Source organism: Aegilops tauschii, chromosome 6 (assembly GCF_002575655.3).
Source record: "Aegilops tauschii subsp. strangulata cultivar AL8/78 chromosome 6, Aet v6.0, whole genome shotgun sequence".
Classification (NCBI taxonomy): Eukaryota; Viridiplantae; Streptophyta; class Magnoliopsida; order Poales; family Poaceae; genus Aegilops; species Aegilops tauschii.
Window position 1 is genome coordinate 473,031,390 of NC_053040.3, and position 14,364 is coordinate 473,045,753.

Consider the following 14,364-nt stretch of genomic DNA (forward strand, 5'->3'; position numbering starts at 1 on the left):
GTGGACGTCGAGCTGCAGGGACCCCAGGACCTCCAGACGGCCATGTACTACGTCCGCGCGTTCGAGCACCGCGCGGTGGCCATCCAGCAGGCATCACCGTCCCCGGCCGCTGGGCCGCCACCCTGGCTGGATGTTCCCGCGCAGGGTCATCCTGCTCAGGCTTCCGCGGCACCCCTTGCCGCGACCGCGGCGCGCCCGTTCCGCCGGCTCACCTCGGCCGAGCTACTCGAGCGTCGCCGCCAAGGGTTGTGCTTCAACTGCGATGAGACCTACATGCCCGGCCACGTCTGCCCCCGACTCTTCTACCTGGAGGCTGCAGACTACATTGAGGAGGACGCCGTCGCCGCCGGGCTCGGCGACCTGGCCGCCCCAGCTGTCGTGGAGGTGTTTGACGCTGGTTGATCACCTCGAGGAGTTCAGCAAGCGCTTCCCCGCCTTACAGCTCGAGGACGAGCTGTTTGTGCAGGCGGGGAGAAGTGTTATGACCGGCATATTAGGTGGGCTGTGGCCCAAGTTATCTTATCGTTATTAGGGGCTTAGCCCAATTATCTTATCGATATTAGGGTTGTTTGCTTAGGAGTCAAGTAAACCTCTCTATATAAGGAGAGGAGATGTATCGATCTAATCAAGCAAGAAGCAATCAGTATTTGATCGGCTTCCCTTAGGGAGCCGGGAGACCTAACCCTAGCCGCCTCTTGCGCCGCCGCCACCTCTTCTCGACCACGCAAGGACGGCGCCCAGCCGTCGGCCGCCGCGCCCTCGACCTCGTCTTCCTCCATCTTTCCCCTACAATCTATGCCTTAGAACCGGCAAAACCCTAGCTCCTAACAGTCATCTAGGGATGTAAGTGGCAAATAAATGACGTCTGCAATCCCGTTTAGTTACTGTTTGCTAGCTTGATAGTTCATTTTTCTCAAACAAACAAAAAACCTTTTTGAATTATCATATCATAAGTAGACTTTAAACAGGATTAAACGGGCCCGGTTGACATCCCTAGTGTCATCCGGCAAAAACCAATCCCGAAATTTAATCCAAAACAGGCGGATCGATCCTTGGTACCAATCTCTGGAGCGGGGTCTTGTGATTTATTATGGAGGTGGCAAACCAAGTACTAATACAGCTCATTGATTTTCTCAAAAGTTAATCTTCATAACCCTTTGCTGCCAAATTTGGCCCATTAACATGATCGATGCCAAATTTGTTTCTCAAGCTATATTTCAAGTTTGGACATGGAATTTTTGTGACATTGTATTGCTTCTATGTCGAAAAAAACATACATTTTACAACTAGTTTCACCACAAGTGTGAGTGCACCCGCTACGATCTCCTGCTCTGGCCACCCTTTGCTGCCTCGATGTGTCTTCACTTGCACATAGAAGCAAAGATTTCATGTTTCAAAGCAATTTTAACTTCCCACATATCCAATAAAATGCACCACCCTAGACCTAATCATTCCGCCCGAGCCTGGCTCCACTTTTCCGCCCAAAGCTCAAAAACAGCACTAAGTGACCAAATATGTTACGTTATTCATAAAATAGGAATAGTGTAGTATGGAGGCTCTTGTGACTTAACTGTAACCCTGACTATAGAATAAAACTCCTCTTTTACCATGCAAAAAAAAAGGAATAGCGTAGTATGTTTTGCCCTGAAATTGATTGTCTAAGTTCTGAAAATGACACTGTTCATGTAGTTTGGGCCAGGCTTGGAATTTTTAGACTGGGCTCTGCCAAGCCCGGCCCGGCCCAGAAAACGATCAGGTTTACACCACCCGCTTGCAGCTTCCTCGACCGCGGCAAGGCCCCTGTTTTCAGGTGTGAAAAAAAAAAAAAAAGCAAATCCCCTGCTTCTGTTTTCCTCCCCGCGAGCCATCCCCGGCTCCTACCGACCCCGCCGCTTCATCGCCGCCGCCGCCGCCATGAACCAGCCGGTGCAGAAGAACACCCTCTACGTAGGTACGCTGTAGCACCATCCTCCCTCACTAACCTCTTCTCCTCTTCCCTTGTCCTCTCTTCGCTCGCTCGCTCGCTCGCCACCTGTTCGACGAAATTCCTCCCCGAGATGCACACGGTTCTTCCCCGGGTGTTCTCCTGGCTGCTTCCCCGGCCGCAGAAGGGCCTCGGCTTCTCTTTCTCCCTGGCCAAACTCCCGTGCGATGGAAACTAAGCCGAGCTCCGTTTGCTTGCTTCCTTCGGCGCAGGTGGGCTGGCGGAGGAGGTGGACGAGAAGATCCTGCACGCGGCGTTCGTGCCGTTCGGGGAGGTCAAGGACGTCAAGACCCCGCTCGACCAGGCCACGCAGAAGCACCGCTCCTTCGGCTTCGTCACCTTCCTCGAGCGCGAGGACGCCGCCGCCGCCATGGACAACATGGACGGCGCCGAGCTCTTCGGCCGCGTCCTCACCGTCAACTACGCCTTCCCCGAGAAGATCAAGGGAGGGGAGCAGGGATGGGCCGCGCAGCCAGGTACGTCAGGCGCCCCGCGCTTTCTCCTCTGTTCAGTTACGTTACGCCCTTCCTTCGTGCTTGCCTGCCTGGTTGCTTGACACTAGGGTTAGGGCTGCCAAATGTTTTTCCTTACCTGGCATGAAATTTGAAAATTAAGGGCGAGGAATTTTTAGGACTTGCGATTAGACTAAAGCCTAGAGATTTGATATGGTGTTAATGTCCGCGAGTTATGCTTTTGTATTGTGGTTTGTCTTTATGTTTTCTCCAGTTCGAATCGGTAGAAAAATGAGTGTCCATATACATTAAGCTCTTGTGCTGACCAACAAGTTGTGAGTTTTCGATAGTTCTGTGTCATGGGGTTTGGATTAATTCTAGTGTGCCCGGGAATAGGTTTCTACTTAGATCTTTCTGTATTGGAAATATGTTAGCTCTTGCTTGGTTTGGTAGGAACAATGTTCAGAATTTCAACTATATAATCTGAATAGTCCAAATGTGTCCATCTGGTTCAGCTCTAGTAGTCAGCAATCAGAATTGTAGGTCCTCTGCTAATCTCACGTGCATTCTTCGCTTATAAATTTAGCCATGATCCAAACATCTCGATCTAGTATCTAATTTACTATGGATGCTCCCATATTTAAAATATTTACCCATGCCAGTTTTAGTTGAAACCGCATTATCAAAATGCCAATTTAAAATTTATGATCTTATCACACAAATACTATTATATTACTTAGTTGTAGTGGTCGGCTTTGCAGAAAAAAAGAGACAAGTGTTATATAAGTATGACTATGAGCTCTCGGTTCTCAGTCTGTCTGGATCTGTATATAATTAGGAAGATATTGATGAGAAAACTTTCAGAGTTGAGAGTTTATATCTTTGTTACTACCCCTGTTTGGAAATACATGACATCCTTTTACTCATAATGAGAAAGGTTTTAGATTGGTCAGGTGAAAATAGTATCATTAGATTTTTCATGAGAAATATGTTCATAGTATCATAGTCCTCGAGAACTCTTTCCGGTAGATATGAGAAGTATCAGTAAAAGTTGCATGCTGCAGACTGGGCCCGCGTTCTATACGAATAGAGGGAGTACATGAGCATACGTTTATGGATAGATCAAACTTTTGCAATTTTGCCTTTTATTCTAGGATACCAGTTTTGATTTTGTTGTGAGAGGAGCACATAAGACGGCAGTACTAATGTACAAGGAGTGTTTGCAGATCATGCAGTTGGCATTCCTACAATTAAAAAAAGATTATAGAATAATTTTCGCTCATACCAGCTAGCTTCTCAGCCTTGGTTAATATTGCGCTCTATTTAGTCACCTAGATTTGGTTGTCAGCTATTGCCTCTCCAAGACAAACTAGATTCTTCATATTCAAAACATGCGACCTTGGTTGATTACAAGTGTACCAAACTACTGGTAAATATTGTGTCCCTCTTATTGTCTCATTAATTAGCAAGGATCTTAACTGGTTTTAGTGGATGTTGGAATTATTCCATATGTTAGTGTGTGGCAATGAAAAAAGACGAAACATGGCTATAATGTGGAGGCATCACTACAACAGGTGGAGCCATGTGCCTGCAGGCCGACAGGACAGTGTGATGGGTGCCTAAGCCACTTAGAGAAAAGCCTTGTCCTAGCTTATTTTTTTTTCCTTTTAATTAGTTTCCTTGGAAAGCAAGATAGAATCTTGATCTTAGGAAATTTTTTTCCTTTTTGCGTCTCTGATATGGGAGGCTCCTGTATTAAGCCCGATCTTTGCACTAGGAAATGATAACTTGTTTTGCTTGATGAATAAAATGTCAACAACAGACACCAATGTATAGCCTTGGACAATGAACTCAACAAACATAACACTTGATGGATCTCTTGAGTCCACTCGAACAGATGCTCTTTGATTCTTACAAACAGAAGGAAATGCAAGAACTAAGGTGGAGGGCATCTCCCAATTCTAAGCTCAACTAGTTTCTTCTCAAATCAAGTGTGAAAGCATCAAGTAATACCCAATTCTCATGAAGATTAGGTAGTGAGTAAAGTAGGATAAGATTCACATGTATTTGGTTGGCCTCAAGCTCTTTATCGCACCATAACCGAGTCTCTCCTTGCAGCTCTGACCAATCCACCCGTCATTGCAAATAATTGCTCCTTACCCTTTGATTGTATGTCCATTTTTGCTTGATGTCTGGCCCACCAGATCTGGTACATGAAAAATCCATTCCATGAGCCATTGTAGTCCTACTGAGTTGGTTGCGTACTTGTGTATCATTACGCGTCATTAGGGATGTCCCCATCAGTCTCCCTATGTATAGAGCCTTGGACAGAGGAATAAAGCAAACACGGAAATCAATCTTTCTTCTTCCCCATCTCTTTTGTTCTCTACACTCATGTCACATGCTCTGTGGTCATGGTTTAATGGCACAGTGTCCCATTGAGCACAGCTTCTACCTTTGCTGGGGCTCCAGGCAACATATCATGGGTAGCAGATTACACCAAACTAAGTTTGAACTTAATGATTCCTGTGTAATTACAGAACTGCAGTATAACATGTCAATCAGGAAGAAACTACAAGGAAGCCCTTCATCTAGGAGGCACAGTTGTTCACACCATGCGAAACTGCTTCTCTTGTAGACTTGGTATTCGCAACATGAACAGACAAATTATACTGCTGTGTTAATTGTACTCAAACTGAGTTTGTTCTTTCGCGTCAGATTTTTTAATGTATTATGTGATCTTAGGCTCTGTTTTGAACACAAGATTCTTGTAGGATTTTCTTGCGTCAGATACAGCTGCTGAATGCAAGTCTGATTATGTGGTTGATTCTTACATTATGTAGATTATGATCCCTTTCTGTCTATGCTTCTGTTTCATAGTTTGTAAAAAGGCAGATATATGCTAATTTGGAGGTTTGGCTTCATGACAACTTTGTCTACATTGATTGCTCACTAAGTACATGTCTGTGTTCAGTTTGGGCGGATGCGGATACTTGGTTTGAGAGGCAGCAGCAAGAAGAGGAAATGAAGCGCCTTCAGACAGAGCAGAATGCAGCAATGAAAGAAGCAGAAAGGCTTCACAGGGAGAAAGTAGCCGCAGAAAAGAACGGGGAGACGGATGAAGCAGATCCCATGGCCGTGGCGGAAGCTCAGGCTGTGAACTAGAGCTCTTGATAAATCCTTGGATGCTAACATTGGAACAAGTACTGTATGCATGCGCATTTGCCAAGTACGTACATGGTTTTCATAGTGGATCGGTGTAACTACCTTGCGCGAACTTGCTAGGGCTAGTTGGTAGCTGATCCCACTTCCTGAAGGGATGCTTCCGTTCATTCTGGCCGTGTAACATGGAATTTATGTTACGGTAACATGGATGTTATGTGTTTCGGTTTCAGTTATGTTGTTACAGGTGATTCAGTTGAACTATTTTACATTGGTATCTTGCTGGAGATCCGTAGACGATTTGATCGTCGGACTTGATTCATGATTATGCATTTCAAACTAGGAGCCTGACATTAAGGACTAGCTGCTACATTATTTAAAAAAATATTATTTCAAGAATCTTACTAAACTACTTTTTTTGCTTGATATATTATTTTTGGGGACTTTCCAATAATTTGTCTACTACTTCCAAAATGTGTCTACATTATTTGAAAAATAGAAGAAATATATTGTTTTTGGGGATATTCCAATAATTTGTCTACTAGTTCCAAAATTTTCAAATCTTTATGTTTGAATATTTCCAATTTTCTTGATGTTTTATAATTGATGTATTTATTTCTTCTATTTTTCATTGGTCATTATTTCTTGGGAATTTATGAGTAGTTTTTTCCAAAATTTGCATCGAACTTTAGAATATTGCCTATCTTGCTGATATGTTATACTATTTTATGTAGTTGGCAATAATTCTAGGGGTAGGGGTTTTCCCGATAGTTTGTCTTCTAATTTGAAAATTCCTTCCCTCTCAAATTTTCTTTTCAAAGTTTCTAAAATTTCCAAGATTCTTTTTTTTTCAGTTTGATGATGTTCATTTTTTTTCTTCTGGATTGCTAAATCTTACTCCCTCCGTTCCTAAATATAATCTTTGTGAAGATTTCACTATGGACTACATAGGTAAGTCTCAGTCAATGCTACTCATAAGATCTTACGCAGAGATCCGTGTAAAAAGAATAACTTGCAAATTCCAATGGCTACACGAAGCCTTGCACGCCACCCACCACCTTCCATCCGGGGCAAGACTTGGCGCCGACTCCAATCATCACGCCGCCAGCCCGTCTGCCTTCTCCTTAGCCCCTACGAGTGCGGGTAGCGCGACGGCACGCGACCGAGCCGGCCGTCCACCAGAGACGGACACACACGGGTCTGCGAGGTCTGGTCTCCTGTGGGCGACCGACCCGCGCGGCACGTAGGTACGTACGTTCCCATGGGAACGCGCGCGGGGCTCGGGGCGGAATAATCCGCAGGATTCCTGGGATAATTCCCTTCCCTCGCCCGGGGATCCGACCGTGTCATCTGCCATGGCCCCCCACGTTCCACCCGGCATCACGCTAATCTCTTCGGCTTATCCGTTCCTCTTCATCCGCTAGTGACGATTTTGACATTGACAGGGAAACCACACGCGGGATTTGACTTGCTTCTTCTTTTCTTCCACTAGGATTCGCTTCTTCTCGTGTGCGTGCACAATCGATTACATTAGGGCATGCAACCCGCAAATAACCTCCCGCGTCCGCGGACACAGATGCGAGAGAACGCCATCCAACGCTAACCGCATATATTTTTACAACAACTCAAACCAACCGGACGAAACACGATGAATTTTGATATAAACACGGCGAATTTCATTAAGAGTAGTATGATTTGTACATAGAACCGGACGTCCGGTGAACTAAAAACCTAAAAAACTAAGACCCTAAACTATCCTATACTTCATGGGTGACCTCGTAGCCAATGTCGGGCTGCCCAGCTCCTCCTCCTTCGTCATCGTCGCCCGACCCGCCGTCAGGGCCGGTCGGGCTTGGGGCGGCGGAAGGTAGTGGTGCCGCAACAGCGCTTCCCGACGGTCGCCTAACGCTCGCGGGTGATCATTTCCACCTTCTCCTGCGCCGTGCGCAGTGCGGCCGCGGCCACCGAGGACGTGGGCTGGGGGAGAGGGCGTCGGTCGTTGGAGGCGTCGTCATTGGCGGTGGCGAGGCACCATTCCTCGCCGTACCTGGCCATCTCCCCGTCTTCGACGTCGTCACGGAGCGGTCTAGGGCACAGGCGTACGCCAGGTCCGTGTTCGCCGCGATGTGTGACGGTGGGACGTCGGAGTCCGTGAACTGGGATCGACGTGCGGCGTTTGCGCCAGTCCCGCCGGCGCTGCTCCCGGTCGGCGTACTCCTGCGCCATCATGGCGCAACAGGACGATGACGACGAGGAGCCGCCGCGGAGGTAGTGCAGAATGCGCCCGTGCGCCTTGGGCAGCGGCGGCAGCGAGCGGCGCTCCTCCTTTGAGCCGGGCTATTGGTGTGGACAACGGAGCATCAGCTCCATCTGCTCCTCGAACTCTGTGTCGGTGCTGGCATAGACCCGGCGCGGACTGCAGCGGCGGCGGCTGCTGGTCCTCGTCGTCGCCGGAGGAGATGACAATCTGCCCACGTCGAGTCGCCGCCAGCCGACGAGGACGATGGCCCCGGAGTTCGAGGGCGGCGTCTCCATGAGCCGCCAGATCCCACCCCAGAACCGCCTGCCCGCGCCGACGCTCAGGACTTGCCCATCGCCGGAGATGTGGAGGAGGAGGATGCGATCTGAACGGCGCCGCAGCGCGGCTTAAATAGCCGCGGCCAGGCCATGCGAAGGGCCGATCAGCCGCTTCAATGCGGCGCAGCGGCCGGAGTTGGTTCCTTGTGAACCTGCGTCCGCATTGAAGCGGCGGCTGTCGTGAGGTCCCGTCGGTCAGTACCGCCCTCGCTCCCTTCGGTCACATCGCGGCATCAATGCCGACCTCCGTGTGCTCTGGGTTGGCATGGATGCGGCTCGTGCATCGGAAGGAAAGCTCGGGAGGGGCGGGTGACAAACATTTATGTTGTACTCGTATGAAACTTCCGTTGACTTCGGTGCAAAAAAAAACTAAATTTCGAGGACAAAAGGTGAGAACTGTAACTTGTATATAATGCTGCTTTTTTTCCACCTAGAATACCATGAAAGTAATTCCTTGGCGAAATGTTTATATAGATAGTGATACAACAGAAGGTTGTTTATTTTCAAAGAAAAGTCAGAATTTTTTGTTGCAAGCACTAAATTATATACTCCCTCTGTTTCTAAATATAAGTATTTGTAGTGATTTTACTATGAACCACATACGGGTGTATATAGATGCATTTAGATTATAGATTCACTCATTTTGCTTCGCATGTGGTCCATAGAATCTCCCCAAAGACTTATATTTAGGAACGGAGGGAGTACATCGGAGACTGAGAGCCAAATGTAGTTGACCGACGAAACCACGGCAATTTGGGCGTGCGACGCCATGGTGCACCATCGGTACACTTGGGTAACTTTTGCTGGAGAGCGACCTCCCTCCAAACACCGTCTCTCACGACAAAGCAACGACATGGCCCTCTTGTCCTATCCACGCGCGACGCGGGGATGGATTGTGCTTGTGCACGCGTCAGGGCGAGGGCGTCCACAGCTGGCCGGAAGGAAGGAGTATCGATCTGACCTGTCTCGACAGTGAAAAAGACGTAGGCAGCGCAGTGCAGACAGATTTCGGTCAATCTTGCACTGCAGTATGCTCTCCGGTCCATAGGTCTGTGTCACGTCATGAAATCAACCCCGAAATGGGAGTCCACAGATTTCGGTCACGTTGCCGAAAGAGGCCATCTCGTTCGTTCGTTCGTTGCATGATGATGGCTGCTACTTGCTGGCTAGAGTAGTACGTAGCGGCGCTCGGACGGAGTCTAGAAACAGCGAGAATGTGGCGGCGCCGAGGTAGTAGGAGCAGAGGAACTTTCCCCGGGGTTTCGTCGGTCCAGGTCCAGCCGGCCGTCCACCTCCACCAGGAGCGGGCAGCCGCGCGGCACGGGACACCACCCGGGTGTGGGCGACTGACCCGATCCCACCCAGCGCCAGCGCCAGCGCCGCACGGGGCTCGGGGCGGAATAATCCGGCGGATTCCCGGGATAATTCCCTTCCACTTCCACGAGGATCCGACCGCGGAGTAAATAAACATCGCAGCGCAGCCTTCCGTGTCATGCCATGGCCCCCCACGTTCCACCCTCGGCATCTTTCTCCCGGGCATCCGCATCCCGCTGGCTGCAAGTAGTACGTTTTTGCAAGACCCACCTCGATGATGTCTATATTTCTCGTCACGCCCCCTTGCTTCTTTTTTTTCCAATCTCCTCGCCTCGGCTTATCCATGTGTTTCTCGACGCTTGACAGGGAGATGAAGTGACGTCGCACGCGGTCCGGAGTGTGTTGCGTGAAACGCCCACATAATATTTGATTCGGAGGATTTTGAAAACGCAGGAATAGAAAAAGTAGTATAGGATTGAAATGGCATGCTCACTTAAATCCTATAGGATTAGCACTGAGTGTTTGATGCCACAGTAAAAACAAAATAATTGTAAAAAAAGGTTGGAGTGGACGTTATATTTTCTATGAAATGTAGTACAGCAGATTTCATAGAAAAAAATCCTATGGGATCCAATCCTATAAATCAAAGAACCAACATAGAAAAAAAAAATCCAAAGGATTTCAATCTTACAGAAATCCTATAAAATTCATTTGAATCAAAGGAGCCCTTAGAGTAGGTTTTGCTTTACTGTCCTCTTTCTCGTGTCGATGCGCGCAATCGTTTACATTAGCTATAATCCGCAAAAAGGAAAAGAGAGAACACATTAGCTTCCGCGCATTAGCTTGATGTTATATACTCAATTTCGGACCATATCCATCGGGCACATCGTGGGGGTATTTAGAATTTTGGCAGCGAATGTATCGAGCCTCGCTATTTCACCCGATATCCTAACGTTTTGTTTCCTAAATGATAAGTACCGAACGTCGGATTTTTTTTATGTTCGGCTCGAACGTGCCATCGGTCGTTGGATGATGAGCACAAATCTTGACACATCCATCAACAGACACGTTAGTGGCAGAAAACATTCGCTCGATATCACCCCTCGCTTGAACGAAAAAAGAAGCACCCCCCCTCCTGCGCCGCCGCCCTCTCTCCTCTACACTATCCATTTCCTCACGTCCTTTCTTCTCTATCCCATTCCACGTTGCCGCGGTCAAATCCCGGTGAGCTGCGCTGCACCAGCGGATCCCGAGTAGTCATGCGAGCTCCTAGCCGGATAATTCCCTTCCCTCGCCCGGGGATCCGACCGCTAAGTAAATAGCGCAGCCTTCCGTGTCATGCTCTGCCCCTCCCCCACGTTCCACCTGACATCTTTCTCCCGGCATCCGCATCCGGCTGCTAACCTGCTACAATGCTTTTTGCACGCCCCACCTCAACAATGTATGTATTTCACATCACGCCCCTTGTTTCTATTATAACCTCCTCGGCTTATCCATAGGTTTCTTGACACTTGACACAGAAATGAAGTGACGTCGCACGCTGTCAGGAGTGTTGCGTAAAATGCACACATGATATTTGCCTTTTTAGAGTAGGGTTTGCTTTGATTGTCTTCTTCTTGTGCGCACAATCGGTTACATTAGCTATTCCCCCTCCCCCCCAAAAAAAGTAAATACATTAGTTTCCACGTATTAGCTCGACTTATACTCGATTTTGGAGTATATCCATCGTTGCCTTGACGGGCACACCGTAGGGGTATTTTGAGTTTTGGCGGTGACTGGATCGAGCCTAAGGTATTTCAACGGATATCCTAGCTCTTCGCTTTGCTTTTAGGAGACATGGGTTTCTCATCACGTGTGCCATGTGGTATCGAATATCGTTGTAGCTCGATAGTCAGACTTTCGTCCTTGTCATGAACCGTGATGTGATAACGGCCATTCTATCCATGCGTCGAAAACTACTCTTCGAAGACAAAACCTACAAAAATGATTGTAAGAAGAGGAACAAAGAAAAATGGCACAATAAAGATTGCAAATTAAGGAAAGACAACGCCCCGGGTTAAAAGCATGCGCACCATGTTAACCCTGATTTTGATGCTTCTTTTTCTTAGGGCAAGCGAAGATTATCCGACCAAACATTAGCATTGTTGATCGTGCCATGAGTTTCGATCTAGGACACACCTTCTTTTGTGCGACCAAAAAAACATGAGCACCCTAATTAATCTCGTAAGATAAGGAACAAGAGGCTCAACCATCAGATCCAACACAAAAGCCCTCAAGATATTTAGAGGCTTTGAGTACTCTCTCTAGAGTAAAAGAAAGGAAGTACAATGGGTGCTGCTCTATTTCTTATTAGAGAGGTATTCTTCTTCATTTCAGTACTATGGGCATTCATTCATTCTAGTATGGCACTGACAGTCAAACTAGGAGCTCAACGACCACCTGTTATTACGAACTTGTTTTCATCTGGCAGATAAGCTTTTGGAATAGACCACTTCGAAATCATGTCTCCTCATCAACTTGCTCTGACTATCCAGACAAATTTGTCGTTTTAGCGACACGATGTCGAAACACCTTTCGGTTTCGTTTCCCGTAGCGTACGGTGTGTCACGACATTAAACTTTTCCTCTTTTCATCTAAACCCATGTTGTTTTACCGAAGCGATGTCCAGACACCTTTCTGTTTCGTTCCCGTAGCGTTCGGTGTGTCACGACATTAAACTTTCCCTCTTTTCATCTAAATCCATGCCTCTAAAAAGACATGTGCACCATGTAAACCCCGATTTTGATGCTTTTTTCTCAGGTCAAGCGAAGATTATCCGACCAAACATCAGCATTCTTGATCTTGCCATGAGTTTTGATCTAGGACACGCCTTCTTTTGTGCGACCAAAAAACATGAGCACCCGAATTACTCTCGCAAAGATAAGGAACGAGAGGGCTCGGCCATTAGATCCAACACAAAAGCCCTCAAGATATTTAGAGGCTCTGACTACTTTCTCTAGTAAAAGAAAGGAAACATAATGGGTGCTGCTCTATTTCTTATTAGTGAGGTATTCTTCTCCCTCTCAGTATAATGGGCATCCTTTCATTCCAGTCTGGTACTGACCGTCAAACTAGGAGCTCAACGACCACCTGTTACTACGAACTTGTTTTCATCCGGCAAATAAGCCTTTGAGAAGAGACCACCTTGAAACCATGTCTCCTCATCACCATGCTCTGACCATCCAGACAATTTTGTCATTTTACCGAGGCGATGTCCAAACACCTTTCGGTTTCGTTTCCCGTAGTGTTCCGTGTGTCACGACATTAACCGTTTCCTCTTTTCGTCTAAACCCATGGTTCGAGCATTATTAACGTTATAGTCCGATGCTCGGCGCCTTTTTTTCTAAAAGAATAAGACACTTATTAGGTCAAATAAATTAAGCAGTTTTGCTAAATTAAGAAGACATTCCTCAGGTCAAACAAATCGCCGGGTTTGGTAACACAAGTTTACGGTCCGCTAACTCTCTCCCACAGGGTGGAGTAACGAGGGTTGTCTCCTACAAGATTGAGCCTGATCAATCAATCATAACCCCTCTCTCTCACACACACACACACGATCGCTTGAAATAAACGGGTAGCTATCTCAAAAATTAATCAGCAACTCTGACATAGACACACTTTTTCGCCCAGAACCCCTCAGACTCTTCCAACCGCCACAAGTCGCAACAACCCGCAGCCCCTCTCGTCCGGTCTCGGCAAAATTTCGTGTTTTGACCCTTTTTGGTAAGAAATTCATGATCTGACCCCCGTTTGAATTTTTTTCAAGATTTGACCCTTTTTCCTACCGCCGGGGCCTCTGGCGGTAGGGTTACATAGCCTACCGCCAGGGACCCTGGCGGTAGGAAACTAATCCACGTCAACGCGCGGAGACGGCGCCGTCCCCCCTCCGTCGCACCCTACCGCCAGGGGCCCTGGCGGTAGGCTGTGTAAACCTACTGCCGGAGTCCCTGGCGGTAGGGTCCGGGCAGTTATTTCGCCCGAGACCCCTGCGCCCCTTCCCTTCTCCCCACCCCTCCCCTCCCCCAAGTCGGCAGTTCATCCATTTTCTCCCCCCAAGTCGCGCCCCTCTCTCCCTCTCTCAACTCCTCCACTCTCCCCCTCCGATCTTCACCGTTTCTTCACCGTTTTGGCGGATCGAGATGGCCCCGAAGAGACAAACGTAAGCTCCTCCGATCCCTCCAATTAGTTTTTGCAAACTTGCTTCCGATTCGACGCATTATTTGCTTGAAATCCCTCATGTTTTTGAACTTAGATTGGATTTTTTTCACCTAAGATTGATTGTAGTTGTAGTTCTTAGTTCTTTAGTAACTAGTGGTATTGGATATGAACTCTAATCAATAGTTCATATGTTAGTGTGAAGATGAACCCTAGTTCATAATTTGTTTAAAAAAAATTATGATGTAATGTTGATATGAGGATGAACCCTAGTTTGATGATGCATGTTGATATGATGATATGATCTAGTGTGAAGATGAACCCTAGTTTGATGATGCATGTTGATATGATGATATGAAGATGTTGTTTGGAAAAAAATATTTAAAAATATGATGATATGATGTATGTTGGAGGATTTTTTTTTGATATGATGCATGTTGATATGATTTGATCCATCATGTGTAGTAGATGTTGTTGGAGAAATATGCTTAAAATTTTACTTTGATATGATGCATGTTGATATGATTTGAGTTCATTTTTTGTTTATGTATGCTTTATGCTTATGGTGCTTTTGTTTATGAAATTTTATTAAGGCGGCCACCTCTTGCGGACAACATCGGCCCACGGTACTCCATGCTGGACTGGACATTCGACAAGGGTCATCGTGCCCGTTTCATAGAG

General features: G+C 47.1%; 1 protein-coding gene across 1 annotated transcript; it reads left to right on the forward strand.

The window, feature by feature from the left end:
• The first annotated feature begins 1,790 nt into the window (after positions 1–1,790).
• LOC109769547 (uncharacterized) lies at positions 1,791–5,885 on the forward strand. Its single transcript, XM_020328276.4, has 3 exons — positions 1,791–1,951; positions 2,197–2,460; positions 5,411–5,885. The coding sequence occupies exons 1-3, from the start codon at positions 1,915–1,917 to the stop codon at positions 5,599–5,601; spliced, it is 492 nt and encodes a 163-aa protein (XP_020183865.1). The 5' UTR covers positions 1,791–1,914; the 3' UTR covers positions 5,602–5,885.
• Positions 5,886–14,364: the final 8,479 nt, after the last annotated feature.

Excerpts from the sequence above, each read along its gene's own strand:
- LOC109769547 (XM_020328276.4), top strand. The coding sequence starts at position 1,915 with ATGAACCAGCCGGTGCAGAAGAACACCCTCTACGTAG. Across the intron at positions 1,952-2,196 it reads GAAGAACACCCTCTACGTAG|GTGGGCTGGCGGAGGAGGTG; the intron begins GTACGCTGTAGC and ends CCTTCGGCGCAG. Across the intron at positions 2,461-5,410 it reads GGGATGGGCCGCGCAGCCAG|TTTGGGCGGATGCGGATACT; the intron begins GTACGTCAGGCG and ends GTCTGTGTTCAG.